This window comes from Mercenaria mercenaria, chromosome 18 (genome assembly GCF_021730395.1).
Source record: "Mercenaria mercenaria strain notata chromosome 18, MADL_Memer_1, whole genome shotgun sequence".
In the NCBI taxonomy this organism is placed as follows: domain Eukaryota; kingdom Metazoa; phylum Mollusca; class Bivalvia; order Venerida; family Veneridae; genus Mercenaria; species Mercenaria mercenaria.
The window spans coordinates 46041884-46062072 of NC_069378.1; the positions used below are offsets into that span (position 1 = coordinate 46041884).

The 20189-nt window shown below is 35.3% G+C and overlaps 1 protein-coding gene across 2 annotated transcripts in view; it reads right to left on the minus strand.

The window, feature by feature from the left end:
- LOC128550862 (uncharacterized) overlaps positions 1-20189 on the minus strand; it is a 37795-nt gene that overhangs the window by 11621 nt on the left and 5985 nt on the right. Inside the window, exons 1-10 of one of the 2 annotated variants that reach the window (XM_053530795.1) lie at positions 13838-14075; positions 9983-10078; positions 9461-9632; positions 9107-9267; positions 4990-5024; positions 3898-3940; positions 3281-3350; positions 1403-1451; positions 1101-1145; positions 254-362 (exon numbers count right to left, since the gene is read on the minus strand). In XM_053530795.1, the coding sequence (XP_053386770.1) occupies positions 254-362; positions 1101-1145; positions 1403-1451; positions 3281-3350; positions 3898-3940; positions 4990-5024; positions 9107-9267; positions 9461-9632; positions 9983-10078; positions 13838-13850 (793 nt within the window). In that variant the 5' untranslated portion in view covers positions 13851-14075. Of the gene's footprint in view, positions 1-253; positions 363-1100; positions 1146-1402; positions 1452-3280; positions 3351-3897; positions 3941-4989; positions 5025-9106; positions 9268-9460; positions 9633-9982; positions 10079-13837; positions 14076-20189 lie in introns of those variants that run through there. The other variant, XM_053530796.1, reaches the window with a different exon arrangement.

The window sequence follows — 20189 nt, forward strand, 5'->3', positions numbered from 1 at the left end:
CTTGACTAAAATAATACCCACTGATGTACCCTGAGGGTCTACCTTGACACTTCAGTTTAAAATAACCTAAACTATGCAAGTGTGACACAAAACGTAATAACGGCAGCAAAAACAACCCAATATTCACAAAACGGGAAAGGCAATAAATGTATTAAAGGATTGGAAATAAATAACAAATGTCATTATCTATCTCTAAGACATTGAAATTGTTTTGTGGCCAGATTATACAAACATAAGCAACAAATTGATTTACCTGTGTAATTACTCCTTGGAAGTAAGTATTCGTGTTCAACTTGTCGGAAAGCACGTACTGTTAGGAACCATTTTTCGGACACATTTTTATATTTCGGCTCTATTTTTCCCTAAATGAATATATGACATAAATGAAGCCCACACTGAACAAACTTTCCACATCCGATGTTGTAATCAGCATCGCGTTGTGACGTAAAATATTGGTTCCTTGGGGCCACAAATGGGGTCACTAAAATAAGTTATTTTTCCCGTCAGGTAAACCAGTATTCGGACAAATATATTGACAGTGTTTTCTGATTAATTTGATATCAAAGTAAGTAATTAAACTATTTCTACACATTTCTTTATCATTCATCTCTTCAAAATTGCACATGTAACATAACCCGACGTTCAATAGCAGCTACGAAAGCAAACCGAGGTTGACTATTATAAAAAAACAACTCGAATTTCGTCTTATAAGAATTCTTGATAATTCCAATAGATATAGAATAAAATTAGTGAAAACATCGACAGCCCTGCATCTTACGTAACCTTTAGCATGAAATTAACGGTAGAACATGTTATCAACAGACAATCATTATGTAGTTTGATTATTTCTTCCCCACTTTATACCTCGGCATGTGTTAACTACTGCGCATGCGCAATGCTATCTTCATGCCCCGTTAAGACAGAAAGTTGTTTTGTAAACACAGGTGAGTTAATTTATCATCAAAAACCCAAACATAATATAGCCTTATAAAATAGTGGTTTGTTGTAGACATGAAGAACAAACATATAAATGATCTAGATGAAAAATAACATGAATAACAACGAAATAAAGCGGATATTACATGTACCCGGAAACTTACCCTGTCCGAAAAAGTGTTCCCAACCAGTATCCTACTTGAAGGCATCTATATGAAAAATAGCATAATAAATGATATTAAAAATGCAATTTTAATCACATAGTATCAAGATCAAACAAAAATTTAGCCTGCTGAGTATCTTCTAATTACAAATACAACAATAAAACCGTAATATTTCACACACAAAAATGCAGTACAATACAGTAATTAATTAAAACTGCTTATTAATTTACTTTTAATCTCAGCTATAAAATTCAATGCCGACCTTTCTGTTCCTTTACTGAATACATACAAAATCAACAAACCGTAATATCCCTTTCGTATATTCTTTCCATTGATCGATCTAGACTGATACTGCAATTTAATATTGTTTTAGTTTAAAAGCGAATTGACTCATCAAGATTCATTAATGCCGTTTATATTCACACACACACACACACACGCACACACGTACATACACACATATATATATATATGTATAAAGAATATATATATATATATATATATATATATATATATATATATATATAATATATATACAAAAGCAATTTGGGTTTGGTCAAGAATTATAACCTTTAAACAACATTATTTGAGACCCCTGAAAAAATCTTCCAATGAAATAGACAGGACTACGATGGCCCAAAAGACGCGCACCTGACCGCATATATACTTAATGATATAAGGATGCTTTCAGACCAGTGATTTTGAAGATGTTATAGCACCAAATGGAACTATATTAATAGAATTATCGGGAATGACAGATAGGATGATCAAGCCGACATTATTTCCTTTTCAATTACGTAACGTTACCATATAATACCTTTATGATTTGCCATGAAACTTTCATTTGTAAACAACCCGTGTACACTACTATTGAAATACTGTTAAATGAAAGAAACAACAGTTATAAAAATAACTGTTTTCGCGATAACAGTTTTGTTTTCATTAGGCGCAAGTCCGTAGTAAAAAGGATAAACCGACTACGGTAGCTTCAACGACGGAAAACCAGTGAAGGCGGTTACAAACGACGGCAAAACAGAACACAACGACTACACAAGGCGGATATTTTAAAAACAATGCAGGCCTCATGAACACTGACAATTAGCCGTAACACTACACGAGCACAGGCCACTCCGGTAGCCTAATGAGAAAAAAGGAAGATACAGCTGGTAAACCTTGGAAAAACGATTATGTCAGATTATCTTTGTTGGGGCATTTATGACATTTCATTTTGTGTTATTCAGTGAAATACTAAAATTTATCAGCGATAAAAATTGATATTTTCTCTGTTCCAAACAGTGAAAGATATAGAGGTATAAAATACAAACAGGATTATAAAAATATACATTTTATCATAACAAAATAATACAGTAAAAAATCAAGAAACATAATATAACTATTAACAGTTTTTCTACAAAGATGTCCTGACGACATGTAGTCATGTACATGACGTTGCGTGGACAAACTGGATATAATCTGGTTAAAACCGTTAAAAGTACATAAAATTCGTTCGTTCAAGCGTGAAATTAAAATAATTTTCACTCGTGAACACAATAAATTATATTTCATATTTTCATAAATGTATAACTATTGCATTATAGTATTCACTCGGCGAATACACTGAAACAAACAAATATCCCCTAAGTGTGTGCAGCCTTTTCCGCTTTTCACTCTATCGTGTTTTTGATAGACATCTTTGTTTTACTGCAAGAGTTATCGTTCTTTACAATCACTAAATTAAATATCACTTCAGTCAATGATATAGAGAATACTTTAGGGAAACTTACGTTTGTAAGATGATCTTTGTTATTTGAAAGTCTTAGGAATCACTTTCTACACTTTATTCAAAGTGTTTCTGTCTTTGAAAATATTATCTTCTGTCTCTAACTTCAGTTATCCTATTTTAAAGTTGTGTCCGCGAGGAGAAAAGTCTTGTAAATGCTAATAGGATATCCATATAAAGAAATTTAGCCTCGCCCGCAGGTTGCCATTTACGTAATAGAAGGAGTTTGATATTGACCAGCCAAAGAATTATTTGAAGAACTGGCAATCAGTGTCAGAAATGACTTTCCAGTCTTTGTCCGATTAATAACGTCTTACCCGAAGTTCTGCAAACTTACAATGATTATTGGCATATTATCTTGGTATATTAATAGATACTCAAGGCTAGTTTTTAAACCTACCTGCGTCTACGTCTAATTGTCGGTTCGAGCACAAGAACTACTGTTACCGCCAATGTAACAAGAAGGAATGCTGTAAATATTTGCACAAAAAGATAATATCAAACAAGTAATGGCAACTTATCATAGAGCATTAATTTATTTGTTGCTGTTTTGTGTGTGTGTGTGTGTGCGCGTGTGTGTGTGCGTGTGAAAACTTTTACAAATCAGCAGTTCTCTAAAATCTATGTGTCTATTCAACATTTAACGTTGCTTTCACTCACCGCTGTTCGAATTAAAACTACTAACATTGAATTTCGTATTCTGTGTAACTATAGTATTATCCGGATACCAAAAGTTTTATTTATTTCAGGCACTATTCGTTACGGAGAAAGCTATGTCATACATATAAGACCACTTCCTGATATTTCCATTTGGTTAATGGAGTATACTTCTCTACCACTATCAATATAAAAGTAAACAAACCATAAGGGCTTAGATTATTTAAAAGAATGTTACATGGTTATTTCAAGGCGGAACGCCGACATGAATACCCTCACTCTTTAAGCTCTGTAATAAACTGACATATTGTATAAGATTCTCATTAGTGATCTTTTTTTTATAAAATACAAAATACAAACCTGTGCAGACTAATAGAAGTGAATTTTCTATATACACGAGTGTCTGAAAACATTTGAAAACGATATACATGTTTAGCAGTATGGTTTTTAAGGGTTCTAAAACTGGTGGGCTCGTACGATTTTTATAAACCGAACGGACGTGTGGCCAAGGCATTACCAATCAGCACAAGTTAAACGTGCACCGCGCCTCATCCAAAAACAATTTCTCGGAAAAATAAAGCAGTGGTTACAAATACACAGTTGTTTATCGATATTTTGAAGCATATATGTAAACTCACATTCAAGTATAATACTGATAGAGATTTAAATAAAAGAAATTGAATTCATTATTAATTTGCAAAAATATTTCTAAAGAAAACCGTTAACTTTTGTGTTAGTATTACTTTAGCATAACTGTTGATTTGAAATAAAAAAAAATATCAGGGTTTCCGTCGGATAAGTAATAAAATATGTTATTTGTAGATTTATTTCATTGTTCATTTTATACTAAACATTGTCTCATATATAGCTCTAAAATTCCTGAAAAATTTACGTGGCTCTTTGTGGTAGTTTAAAGTCATTACGGAAAGGCTACTGGTAACGTTTGAAAAGTTGTAAAAATTATATCGAATAAGCAAAATGAAACTGAGCAATACACAACATTGTAAATTTGAAGAATTCAAAGGGTCATAACTCTTAGACCTAAAATGGTAAATTTACGTTATGATCTTCTAGTAATACAATTCTGTATAGTTGCAAACTGTGTGAGGAGTTCAGGTCGGCCAGAAGGACGGACAGGCTGCACCTATGTACTATCCAAACTGTTTCGATAACTTAAAGCATAATTCTGTCGAAATTCAATATAAAAAATGCAGTTTTGTCACTTATTAACGAGATTAACTTTCAACAAAATGACGTGTTGCTTATCTATCGACAATAGAAGGAAAATAATTTTATATTGTAATTTATTTGGTATCCTCTGCAAAATCCAATATATAGTGATTATAAATTTTAACATCTAGGCTACCATCTAGGTAACAATTACATTAAAATTCTTAATCCAACATATAGTCTGTTAAATATTTTATTGTTTGTTATAATTTGAAAATTTACCTGAACGGCGAATCCATGGTCCATATATTTAGGCACTGGAACAAGAAATAAAAACTTCAAGTAAGCACTTTTATTTTAGAATTTAGAAACGTGTGTAGCTAACTACATCTAAGCACACAGTCTGAAAATTGTAAGTTATTTGAGATGATAAAAATGATCCTGGTTAAAATATTTGGAAAAGTTGAAGACAATTCGGTAACCGTGTACATTGTATCTCATGCAAACCACGTCTTTTTTACCTTCTGGCACAAAAAAAGATCATGCATAATTACTGTAACGATCATTGTTTAGAACATAATTATAGAAATCAAATAATTTGATGCCATATTGAAGGTATGATATTTCTATAATGAAATTTGTCAACAAACGCGTTTTTTAAGTGAAAACCAACGGAATTTCACAAAGTAAAATATATTGAGAAAGCTATGGGTTGAAAGACAACAATCTCTGATACCAATATATATGCGTCAAAGTATGGGGAAATATTTAGAAATATGAGAAAATTAAAAAAAAAAAAAACATTTTCAAGACTGTTAGACGCATGACCCGGTTGGACAGTTTACTTTTTCATTGCATTGATATAACATGGACTGAATTTCAACAATTTCACTCTATTAACAAACTGTTTTCCTTGTGTAAAGAGAGCTTAAGGTAAGTCTCTAAATATATTGCAAGAAGCCTATGCGGTTCATTTTCAGCTAAATATTTATGATATACGAATAAACCAGAATTAATTCAATTGCCTTGTTAAACGTTTTTTTTTGACACATTCATATCAGCTTTTTTACCTTATTGTATATTAAGTAGTGTGGCCTCAATGTTGTTATATTTCTTCTCTGTGAGTCCATTCAATATTTGTTTTATCAAATGCTACTTAACCACGCGCCAAAAAATAATTGAATTCTTTTGTATTTCCATGATGGTAATAATTCATGATTTGCGCAAAAATGCCTCTAGCAATAAATTCACTATGACATATATTAGGCCAAGCACAATGTTTTAATGTCTAAACATTTTATTAAATGAATGAAGCAGTATACACAGTATCTTAGACATTAAATTGAGTTTATACAACACTTCGCTTCTATAGGGTACGATTATTCTTCATTTATGTTTTAATGGCCGCAAACTGAATGTGCAATACCTTAAAGGCCGAGATTGGTAGCCCTGGAGAACTTTTCTGTGATTGACATTATTTGTAATGAAATTATCTGCTGACCTCAACTGGCCACAGCATGACATCATGCTGTAAAACAGTTTTAATGGTTTTATTACCTCAAAGATGTTTCTTGAATCTATGTTTCCAGGTACAGAAAGTTAAACTGGATAAAAAGTACAAAATAAACAAATTTCAGAATGTTTTATACTGTCACGTACATTTGTACATGAATTTACGTTTCACACATAATTTGCAGTGTTGATATTATCATGGATATTAAGTTGATGTTTATCAAATGAAGGTCAATCCAAGAGATTAATAGTACAGTTTTGAACCACTATCTTGTCAGTGATTGGAAGATGTTTATAGCTCCCCAGACCAAAGGTGAAGCTTTTAGTCAGTCTTTTCTTCATTGCCATTGACCAAGATCTGTTTAGGTCCTTGAAGCAGTTATATCGGACCGTGACCGCTAGAACTATGGCTCCGGAAATGACATATATTTTACCCTTTCCTCAACCCCTTAGGTGAACGATCCATGACAATTTGTTCTTCTTCTTTTATAAGTGGCTTATGCAGAGTTTACATGGACTTTAATAATTAGATTAAACTGGTAACTGTCTTTTTACATATTGTGAATTCTTATCTTCGCCAGATGGCTAAAAATATAAGATTCTTTCACTGTTTATAGGTGCAGATGGGAATTTCCGGCCTCGATGGTAACTGTTTAGGCGGTAACAAGGTTCCTACCAGTGACAGAATCTTTTTCCTGCATACCAATATCAAGATATAATAATAAAAATAAAATCAGTTGAACGGCTTTCTTTTTAGAACTATGTCTTAAAGCAGCGTATTTAAACAAAGCGCGGGAAGCAGGAAACACGTCATAACGTTTCAAAGACAAATAATAAATGTTTAGTTTCGGTTTTGTTTTATCAGTTCCAGCGTAACGTTATGAATTTTTGATAATGTAAGTAAACGTGTTTTTAGTCGAGAAAAAAATACTATCAGGAACAAAGAGGAACTGTCAAGGTATTGGATTTTTATTCCGCTTTTCGAAATAAAATCTAAATCTTGTACATATATGTAGTTTGTGATACGCCATTTAAAGCACGAGAGCGGAGTTTTATAGCACTGGTAGAAATACCAGAAATCCCCGTCTGGTATGCAAGAAGTAGACTTGCTACTAAATGGATAATAAAATAATATTTTAAAAAACGAATCCTTTTCACTATAGACAAATGTCAGTCTATCTTGGCTATTATCTCAAAGAAATAGTGTGATGGTTACTTTGTACTCAAAATGTATTATAGTCTAGGAGCTAGTCTTGGTTTAAAATGTTTGAGACAAAACACTGAGTCAAAAAATATCCTTTGAAGATGCATACATGTAGACAATATGCATAAATCACATGTAACATTATGTAATATTGGATCCAATGTAGAAATGCACTAGGATTATTAATGTTTTAATCATATATGTATTCAATACTATACAGTATATGCATGGTTACCCAGTTAGGTTCCTAGAAAGTATACTGATTTTCAAAAAGATAAATCTGTGAATTCAATAGAGAATCTGTACAGGTGCTATTACACAGTTCAGCACGTCAGAGCAAATTATAAGGATTGAAATGCTGCAGGATGAGAATTTTATGACGCGAACTTACAGGAGTTGATGGTAGATGTCACTCAAAGAAAGTTCCTCAGGGCTACCAGTCTCGGCCTTTAACCCTCTTATACCGGATTAAAAAACTAGCAAAACTTACTGACCAACTTTTTCCGCCCACTTGATTATCATTCTGATATTACTGGTTTATTACAGTGCAATATATACACATGTATGACATTTGCCCCTGACCTAGTTTTAAGACATCATGTAAATTCTAATCCAGCATATTTTCTAATTGTATTCTTTAAAAAAATTGATAAACAGTGTATGGCAGTTACTTTTAGAAAAGATTGTCCTTGATTTTCCCAGAATGTTCTTTTTATTTTTACTGTAACATTAAAATTCAGGAACCTTCCATGATACGATATATCCAGATGTCTTGAATTAAAACAGAACCTACAGTTTAAAACTAAGATAACAGATAATTGATGAAACTGTCCTGTATTTCTTCATAAGTAATTATTTCAAGTTTGGATATTTAATATTTTGAAGGATTATTTGAAGGATTTACTGAAATTTGTGGATTTAAGAGAGGAATTATAATTTTTGGATATTCTAAAGTTTCTTTTGAACTGTTTGAAACATTGTGGAATTTATTCTGATTGAATTTTAATTGTCCTGGACAGGATTTGTGCTATTTTTACATATAAGATTTGATTTTATGGCTCTTTGGCATTTTAAAGATAACAAGACATTGTTATCCTCAAACGTAACAACAGCTATATACAATATGACAGATGGTCAATTTAGATCCTCCCTAAATTACTGTGCTTTTACAACTTCATCTTTAAACTCATAAACAGACTCAGCTAAACCGAGTCTGCTTTTATTTTGCTTGATTACATACTGTTGTTCAAAATAATATACTTATATCCTTAATTATAGTATTTATAGACATCTTCAAAAAAGCGAACACTTCTTGAAATCAGTATACGTTTTATGTGTTATAAATAGTTTTATCTGGTCTATATAGGTCGACCGAATAATATGTACGTTAATATACTGACGACGCAGTTAATCTAACTGTACAAGGATACCTATGTTGGGAGTTCAAAGTGATTATGTATGGGTTAAGCTTTATTAGAACCAAATGCATTTCATCTTTAGTTAGTAGCTCTACTAAGATATCATTCCTACAATACTACCGCTATAACATTAAATCTGAAGTGTCGGCTTTTGATCTTGTCTGCTACCAGAGTTACTTAAATCCTAAAGAAGTATAAACACTAACCATTAATCGTGTTTTACTCATCGTAGTTATACAGGCGCTTTCCATTAACAGTTACTTACCTATTAATTTTATCTTTTCAATGCTGAATCCTGTACATGTTTTTAATCTATTGTTATTAACTATCACCATAACGTAAAATTCTGAATCGTGCGTATAAGTCCAAGTACACGATGTAGGTCTTTGATTTGGACATGGCTTCCAGGATTCATAATCGTTGCTCCTGAAATGTAAGTTTACAAATCTATTAGATATATCGTTGTAATGGAGAGTATGCAAGCCTGGAATTTTGGATATAAGACATTACTTAGATTCACCATGTGCTGTGTCTAATTATTCAAGTTTAAAAATTCGCAAATTAGATTAAAGGGCCGGATTGAACTTTTGAAAATTCTCAATGTTTTATTTTTTCTTACCCCGACGCGATATATGTGGCGAAATACATCTGCACAGATACATCACTTCTTATGTTATCGCATGAGGTATCTACAGCAATGCTCTTGTTGTGCTGAATTCCTAATAGCCAGGTACAAGTCACCACACGGTCGAAAAGCAAGCAAGTTATAGCGGTTGGCTTCAGTGCGTCATCTGCAATAACGATATATAACGTGAAAACTGTTTAAGTATTATTTTCTTTTGCAGTCCGGTTTTTTGTCCAAGGTATATTCCTTTTTGACGTTATCATTTGCATATCATAACAATTGGATATTTCTATGAAAGTGATTTTTTCAGTTGTTTGAATTTTATACTTTATAGAATCCTTTTCCCCTTTTAATAGATTCTCAACTTTTTACAGTAATTGTATAAATTTCTAATTGGCGTTTTACAGATGCTTCAATAACATCAAGCGAATGACTGTATTTGTATGTATGCAAAATACAAAGTTATTATCATGGGAGTAATCTGTGAAAACATGATTAAATGAACACAGCACGTACTATCTCTTTGGTAGTTAGTCTCATGTGTCCTTTCTGTCGCACCAAAACCACAACTACACATTGCCAACAGGCTAACATGGAAGAAGAGACACATGCCTGTAAAAGAACAACGAAACTATTCTACTCGTTCGTTTAGTATCTTGTGAAAAATCTAAAGAACGTATTTGTCCTAATGAACCATAGACCTATTCTGTAAACACATTTATAACGGCACAGAAGCAATCTCCTTGGTGTACAATTTATAAAAATGTTATTAATCAATGATATTTATTTATTGTCAGTGTAAGATCGCATTTTTAGTGGGCAGCGAAGCATGCCAACAGATTTACCATACCACAAATTTATAGCTGGGCAGATTAAGTCATTTATTCGGGAAAATACTGCATTTGGTGATGCAAGCATGAAATTTTGCATGAGTACTTGTCTGAGCCTTCTTTCTTTTTCACAAAATCCGTTAGCCGCTCAAAATTCAAACTGGCGGCCATTTTTTTTCAAGATGGCTGCCATAGGAAGTTGATATTTGACTTGAACAGACCTATACCAAGTTCTTTTTGTAAATTGGAGGAAAGGATATCTTTTGAGATGTTTTGAGCGTAAAAAACCTATTCTTAGTATACAAAAGATTGGTTTCAAAATCTAATATGGCGTAATTTTTTCAAGATGGACGCTGTTTTATGAAAAAAAGTACTAATTTGCTGTAAACACTGATTTTCTAGTTAAATTAAAATTACTGTTATTGTTAAAAACATATTTAAAGTGTTGAAGGACAGTTTTTGTCTCGCCTGCGACATTAGGAACTGACGGTGGATTAAGACTTAGCTTTTTCGGCGTTGACGGCAATGACGACACCGGTGGCGTCAAAGTTAAGTTTATTTGTTAAGTGTTTTTCTCAGAAACTACTATGTTTATTGGGTTGAAACTTTACATATGCCTTTGAGGTCATTTGTCGCCGTACCAGGTCAAGTTCAATTAATCTGAGATACATTTTAATAAATTTATCCCACTTTTTAACTGAAGTCTTTGTTTTAAGTTCTTTTTTCTCCAAAACTAATTACAAGGTTTATTTGGTTGAAACTTTACACATGCCTTTACGGTCATTAGGCACTGTACGAAGCCAAGTTACATAACTCTGACATGAGTTGTAACAAAATTATCCCCCTTTTTAAATCAGAAATTACAACTTAAGGTTTTCATGTCTCCACATGGAATATTATTAATTATGTCCCTTCATGGCCATCACTGCTTGATTGGAACTTGTGGTCAAACTTAACACGGAAATTTTTAACAATAACGCAGGCACATCAGTTTTGATAAACAAAAGGCCTGCTTGTGTCATAGGTAAACGAATGCAGAGCCACTGTACTGTTTCCTCTGGAAGGCATGTCTTAGTATTTTAGTTGTCACATTTGCAGCTGTATAGATATGTACACGGGAGTCCAAAATGATAGCATTTATACCCGCAACAACATTCTGTTTTACATGAACATTTGGTTAGTTCTTATCAGCTACCTTCAATTGGTGGAATCGTTGTTCAGTGTATCTGCCAAAGGTCACTTTGTTTCTCCCATCCCTATTCAGCAGGGTTCTCGACATCCATTTAACAAAATAGTGCCTGTCCCCATATGCAACCAGCTTGGTATATAGCACGCTTTGTGTGAGGCTTCTCTTTTCAGCGCAGCCTTTAGTTTAGCTTATCTCGGACTTTTTCGAGTAAGAGAGTTAGTTTTAACAACTGTGACGCAGCCATTGAGGCCATTACAAGATGCAGATGTGTCGTTCTTAAATATTAATTCAATAGTAAGGATAACTATAAGGCACTCAAAAACTAGCCGAACTGGCCCATCGGTTGTGTTACGATTGCCATGCGAGATTGAGTCGGACTTGTGTCCATTGTGTGCTCTTAAAAGTTATCTTATAGTTCGTCATAAGATTCGAAGTTTTCTATTTATTCATACAAATGGTAAGCCTATTACGCGATCACAATTTTCATATAATTATATTGTCTAAGGCAGTCCGCATGTTTGGTTTTGAAAATTGTCACCAACTTGCTTTAGACGGAATATCAATGGATACTATAAAACGTTTCGGTAGATGGAGATCGAATGCGTGCCGTCTGTATTCTCGGCAGACGTATGGATGATTGGAGTTCCATCATACACTGGGCAGGTGAATGGGGCAAGCAGAGAGGCCGGGAGAACTAGCGGCTTCCTGGTGACAGGACGGTTAGGTGGCTCACTATTCGGAGAATGAAGTGGCAGGATTTCCAACATGTAATACACAGAAAGACTATTCTGTACTCCACCGAAAGCAAGTGTACTCAATCTAGGTGGGAACGACTTACGCACTTCAAGTTGATATAAAATTAGAAGAGGTATTAACTTAAAAAAAGGAAATAAAGTACTTGTATGACTGTTTCCCCGTTACAATAGTTATCTGGTATGACATATTACAGCGTCATAATTGGAAGAATGTTGACATGGAAAAGAAGTGCCGGCGGGTTAATTATTTTGGCCGTGTAGTCGTAACGGCAAGATCCCTTGGTAGAACATTAGACAAACAAATTGATTTTGCTACAGCGGGTTTTTTTGCGGAGAGACGGGGTACATTTATCAGAAGTCGGGTTGGAAATGTTTGAGATTCTCTACGGGGCGGCTTTATTAATTACATGGGCTAGAATTTGGCGGATGAATTTCATGCATGTGAATTTATTGTGGCGGAAATTCTACCGGTCTGGGAGTTCGGTCCTTCCACTAATTGCTCCTCTCATTAAGAAAGTCCTGAGTTACTGGAGACCTAGGTAAGGGATCGTTAAGTTATATACACAGAATCTGCCTTATTCTCTTAATATCGAATGCATACGTGCATACATTAGTTGCAATTAGATTACCAAATAGTCTGTAACATTATCCTTTACAAAAAGAAAGAAATTATAACTGGTGCTTTTCAAAATTCAAATTCATGAAAACGCAATTTAGGGGCTAGAGATTTCGATCGCATAGTTATGGTACTTGGCGTAACCTGTGTACCCTCTAAATTTTTGGCTATATGATTGCTACTTTGGTGTTACGTTTGCTTCGAGTAGTTGTTGAAATGAAAGTATCTGAAATGCTCGTGTGTGTATGCAGAAGTTGTCGAAATGCACCTGTCCGTATTCAGTAGTGGTCGGAATTCACGAAATAATGCTCACTCTTGAGTAGTCTCCACATCATCAGAAGTAAAACCACAAAACATGCACAATCCTTTGTTTGCGACTATCAGCCCATTTGATAAAAGACATTGTGTCTGAAATCATTTGTCTTCTACCTCTGATCATTCATGTGGGGAAGTTGGCAGTTACTTGCGGAGAACAGGTTTGTACTGGCACAGAATCCAGAACACTGGTTAGGTTAACTGCCCGCCGTACATGACTTAAATACTGTTAAAAAACGGCGGTAAACCCAAACCAAACAAACAAACATAACCATCTACGTACAAACATGCTCAATGAGTTCAAGGAATTAGTAAATACGTACATATACTTAGATATAGTACGGGGTAACTTTTTAAACAATTAAGAAGCAAAGCAATATATTCATGCTTCATTGAATGTGTGATGAAAATAATCCAACCAAATTAGCACTGAGTATTTTATATAACCTTTCTCACCTTATGAAAAAAGTACATGATTCATATTTATATGCAATACGCGTGCAAAATTGTTCTGACTGACAACTGCAGTTTCACTGATCTCGTCAAAAGAAGATTAACTTCATTCAACTACATATAAACAATCTATATGTTGAATCTTGGCAGACATATTTTAAGACACTTACTGTAGAACGCATAATGGGTTAATCAAGGAACAAATACACTTACCTTTGTCATCCATGTTAAACTTCACTCGTTCTTGGTATTAAAGGCGAGAGATTATCTTCATAATGCTTGGTTGTATCATATCGATTGATCTTTACCGTACATATTAAAAACTGTAGACAAAATGCTCCCAACTGAAATGTTTACACTACAAAATATATTTATCAACCGTTTCGTACGTTAACCTTAAATGGTTAAAATGTAACCCGCTGTAAACTAAACGCATTCTCCTAAATATTTATTACTTGTTTCTATAAATAATACACTTATACGGTATATTTCAGGCCGGTATTGATTTCAACTATACTTCCTGTTTGTATCTGCCTTGACATCGGATTAAAACTGTACATTTAGACTGGTGACTGAAAACTTCCACAGGTTTCCGAATGGAAAAAATAATTTAATAAAAAAAATGTTTAAGGGATAAACAGTTTGGCATGTCAAAAGTTGCTAAATTCTATATGTATGTTATTATCATTGTATGATCTGCTATTGTTATTCAATGTCGTGTCATTCTAAAATTTGGTAATTTGGTATTTTATGTCATAATTCTTATTGTATGTTCGATATTCGTAGTAGGTGATAATTAAAATAAATGACAAGACATTGAATAAAAGTATCAGAGATGCAATAACAATATCGATATATAGAGTAACAAAAAATGACTTTCACCATAAGAATATCGAACTTGTAAATGAGAATAACAACATATACAGTAACAATAGCAAATTTTTGCATATAAGTGACAAGACATTGAAAAACATTAACAAACAAGGGATACTAATAACATACATTATTTAGCAACGTTTGATTCGGCATATCCTTTACGCACCGGTAATGTGGTGAAACGATTCAAATCCTCAAAAACCTACCAGTCTTTACAGTGAAAACCTATAACGTTTTTATACGGAGTAACTTTATCTAAACCTGACGCTATATTTTAGCGTAGGAACCCTGAAACTTTTACTTTTTCACTTTTAATTCCTTAAATTGAAACGTTTATTACTAATGGTTCTGAAAGGCGGACTTAAATTGTTTTTGAATATTTCACCTGTAAAATTCATGATAAATAAATTTTGTTAGGAATATCTTTATTTGAAATACCTATTTTTATCGATAAATATCAATAAATTGTTAAATTTGCGTAATTTAAGCATTCTTGAGAAAATCCTGACTTACTTAAATTCAAATCACGCATAACAAAGCCTTATAAGACAAACATAAGACTTATGTAAATTTGAAAACAATATAATTATGGGTTATCTCGATAGAATTATAAAAGCGACCAATAAAATCGGTCTGACTGGTAATATCGATCATTATTGGTTATTTATAAAATACGTATTCGAACGTTGTGGGCATGTTGGCAAAAGTGAGGACTCGTTTTGCATACCCGAAAGAGCACTATCGTTGAATAACGTATATTTTGTTGTTACCAGAAAGAACACTGTATCGTTGAAGAACGTATATTTGGTTCTTACCCAAATGAGCACTGTATCGTTGAAGAACGTATATTTGGTTCTTACCCGAAAGAGCACTGTATCGTTGAAGAACGTATATTTGGCTATTTTATATGATTTAAACGGTAAATGAAGTCGTTATAATGAAATTCTCCGCTTTAGCTGAAGAAACAGCTACAACCGAGAAAAAACGGATTCAGGTTCATTTTAGCCTTATTAAACGTATCTTCATTTAAAATACGCCAAATCCACGGTCTGGTTTTAAAACCTCAATAAAAGGCACCCGTCTTATAACAGGCAATCGTTGTAAAGATTGTCCGTTTTTGAGGCAACCAAATTTGTACCCGTTTCAATATGCTACAGGCAATCGCTGTAAAGATTGTCCAGGTGCGCAAAGGATATACAGGTACTATCAGATGTATTGTTAGAAGTATAACACGTTGCAAAGCTTCTTGGAAATAGCTTGTAAAAAGACATAAACTTGAATCTGCCATTCTGATATGGAGTGATCTACTTGTCCCAAAGTCAACTTGTCCCCATTTTGGTCATTTCGTATTCCTTGATGATTTCTAAATGGTCATTTCACCAATTCATGCCAAGTTAAATCAAAATCCCACCACGCATGAAGAAGAAATGCTCCGGACAAACTTCAATTTGACATTTGACCTCCAACTTTGACCTTTAAATTTGAAATAGGAACATGGGGTTTGCGCATGACGCATTCTCAATGAGGTAAACATTCATGCCAAATAATCACAAAATTGGTCCTTGCATGTCAAAGTTATGGTCCGGAGAAAATCGGAAGGACGCATGCACATACGCCGAATCGCCAAAGGTGGCGACTATATCGAGCTCACCGCAAGCGGGCACAACAAGAAGTTTATCACCTAGGATTATGAAACCATGTAAGAATATTATCAAGCATATCAATATGTGTACCTGAGTTTTACTTTTAATAAGACTTTGCAAGACCAACGTTACGGCTCTTGACTTACTCAAAATGTTTGTGTCCCATGTATATCTAAATTTACAATGTACTAAGCCTAGAGCCGTAAAACGTTACAAAGTCAACATATCATGTGCAGTCGTGCACTTGGTGTTCCCTTTGTAATTTCACTCAGGTAGACCAGAACTATTGTCCTTCCTTTGGTGAAAAATACAAATAACGTGCTTAAAAATATTTGTTAAATATATTTCACACAGAAACATCAATAACACCTCTTGTCACTGTGAGAGTAATTTACGCGCATTGTACCGTGTATATTTTATATTTTGTCAGTATACCGAGACCTTGAACGCGATATTTAATAGAAGCACCAATTAATTGAATTGGAGACTTAATATTTAGTGTATTTATTTATCTGTGTTTCCATACCATCTACAAGTATATTAATACAGCAAGCCTATAATTGTATTGATTAAGACAACTACCGAATTTATCCTAATATGCAGAGCTTCATCTAATCTGGTATGTAACTACAGTACATATCCTAATACATCTGGTGCATACAACTACCGTATTTATCCTAACATAAGAAGCAGTGTTTCATCTTATCTGGTATACAACTACCGTACATATCCTAATACGAAGAGCTTAATCTTTTCTGGTATATACAACTACCGTACTTATCCAAATATACAGTTTTGTCTTGTCTGATATACAACTACCATACTTACCTTACATACAGAGTAGTGTTTTACTTCGATTGGTATACAACTACCGTACTTATCCAAATATACGGTTTTGTCTTGTCTGGTATACAACTACCATACTTACCTTATATACAGAGCAGTGTTTTACTTCGATTGGTATACAACTACCGTACTTATCCAAATATACAGTTTCGTCTCGTCTGGCATACAACTACCATACTTACCTTACATACAGAGCAGTGTTTTAAACTTCCACTGGTATAAAACTACCGTACTTACCCTTACATGTAGAACAGCGTTACGGTATCTTATCTAGTAAGCAATTACCGTACTTACTCTAAAATACAGGGCAATGTGTGAAAGGAGAGCAGTTCGAGTAAGGTAGTTTCTAACGAAGGGCTGTTTAACTCATAAGTTAGTGACCCCCTACCCATTGGACCGTAACACAATTTTTGGTGGCAGCGGCGGGATCCTTCATCTATTGCAGGGAGGATCTCGTGATACGGACCATATGCATTTGTGAGGTTTGAATAGGCATTTAAGAGACGCTACCATTTATCGAGACGCAAAACACACACGATTCTGCTGAAGACCAGAGACGTTCCCAACAGGAAAAATGAAAGAGACTCCCTTCTAGTTAATGCAGCGGCAGAGAGGCTCCAACATGAACAAGATGTTGATGCTCTCTCCGAGTCTTCATTCAGATCCTTAAATGGCGTCAATGCTTCAGATCGCCAAGACCCAGGTATGAACAGAGATGCTAGTGGACCTCATAATGTACTCTCAGATATCACAAAGGTGCTGAAAGATGTCGTTACAGAACTTAGACTCTAAAACAAACTTTGCCCTCTCAGACAAATATTGCTGATGTAGGAAACAGAAACTGTGGTAGGATACCAGGTTCTGACCCAAGAACATTAAACTGCAGGACAACTGAAGTATATGAACAGGGTATTGACCCTGAACTTGGACATCCTACATACCCTAGGCGAACAATAATACATGATGAAAACTACAATTCCAGTAATAGGCAGCACTCATTTAAGCAAGAACGATATGTTACTTCAAATCTCAGCAGAGTTTTCCAGCAAGATATAAGGCCCTACCAACATGTGACTAGTCCGCCAACAAGGCCGTGGCGTGTCCCAACAGCCGATCATGTTAAGATTCCTGTATTTACAGGCAGAGAGGAGTGGCAGGTGTGGATTGCTCGCTTTGAAGCCTTAGCAAAGCGGTTTGCCTGGTCTGAAGAGGAAATGCTTGACCACTTACTTCCGCGTATCGAAAGACAGGCAGCCCAGTTCGTCTTTGGCCAATTACTGCCCGAGATGCTGTTTAACTGTAGGGAGCTGATACGAGAAATGAATAGCAGGTTTAGGATCATAGAGACAGGCCGTTCATTTCCTGTAAAGTTCAGTAGAAGAGGTCAAAGGGCTGGCGAAACTGTGGAAGAGTATGCGGCAGATCTAAAGATGTTATATGATAAAGCCCATATTTATAGAGACAGGAAGACCAGAGAGGAAGATCTTGTTAGGAGGTTTCTCGACGGGTTGAGGGATGAAAAAGCAAGGTTTGAAATCGAGTTCCATAAAGAACCTTCCATAAAGAACCTGAGACTATTGACGAAGCGGTGTTTTATACAGTAGATTTCATTCAGACTAAGAATGGCTTAGTGGGGATAGACGAAACCTTAGGGGTATGAGACAGGGTACTGAAGATGACTCATGGCAAAGTAGAGGAGAACGCAGAGGCAGATTCCAAACGCGTAGGACAGTAGAGTCTAGCACATATCATAGAAACAAGCCAGAAGTTAATACAGATGACCTGACTTACAGAGACAGACAGTGGCAACCCAAAGAAGGATCCGAAAACAAACTTCTGCAAGAAATTATCACGAGACTGGACAAGCTGGAAAGTAGACAACAAAGCAACAAGAGCACCAACAGCAAGAAGGAAGTTGAATGCTACAACTGTCACATTCTTGGACATTTTGCGAGAGAGTGTCCACAGAAAAGTAGGAGAGAAGGGAACAGCAGTGTTGCCAATAAGGTAGAAGCCAGTAATGGGACACAAGCTTTAAACTTTACAGGACCTGCCCTTGCGGCCAAAGGGAGGTCCCAGTAAGCGAAATCGGCTGGTCACCTGAGATAGGATACGTCATGTCCACAGAGCAGCCACAACAAACGAACAAAGTAAACCCTGAAAGAAAGGGTCTTACAGATGGGGTTTATTTGCGGGGTACTGTAAATGGTGAGCCGGTGATATACACGGTGGATACTGGAGCTTCCTGCACTATTATCTCCGCAAGAACAGATAAGGGAATTCCTGAAGTAATAAGTCCAAAATTAGATCACTCTACTCGGGTTATGGGTGCAGGGGTGCATCTATTAAAGGCCTTGGTAAAGCTGAATTTGAACTTGCTCTCGGTCCACTTGAGTTACGGCAGAGTGTGTTAGTTGCAGAGATTGAGGATGATGCTCTGCTAGGGTACGACATCCTTAGAGGCAGTAACGGCAAGTCAGCCGACATATTACTATCAATTAATAAGATGGTCTTAGATGGAATAGAGATTGCATTGATCCAAATTCGAAATGAGAAAGAAGCTAGACGTGTTGTTGTGGCAGATGACGTGAGTTTACCAGGTAAACTGAAGCTGTTGTGGACGTCCTGATAGAGCGTGTTAAAGGAGACGACCATTACAATGCAGATTACTTTGTTGAGCCGACCGAAAGTTTTAAGGAAAGCTACCCACTGCGAATGGCAAGTACATCGGTAAAATTAAATCAGGATCCGACGTGTAAGGTTTGTATTTTAAACCCATTCCCCTGTGAAGTGGCAATACGACAGAAAGCGGAAATTGGAAGAGCTGAAAAGATAGATGAAATTGTGAGCACTTAGCAGAAACTGAGAATGCTGAAAAATCATACAATTTCCAGAGCGCCAGGAGGCTCCATACAGTAAAGGCTGCAAATGATGGCATTGCTGGGTTACAGGGGAAAACCGCTACAGAGGACGGCATGCCAAATTCAGCAAGTTTCTACCGCAAGCATGCTAAAGACAAAGCCAGCGATGAAGCTCATTTCGGCTTCGAAACAAAGTACCGTCCAGGCTGTAAGATGGCCCATCGTGAAGCTTTATTCTAGTGCCCAGCTCCTATGGATCGCGCATGCTGTGCGATGGACATGAATGAGCCACTTGAGTGCGGACCATGTGAAAGAGGCACAAGGCGAGCTCAGACCATG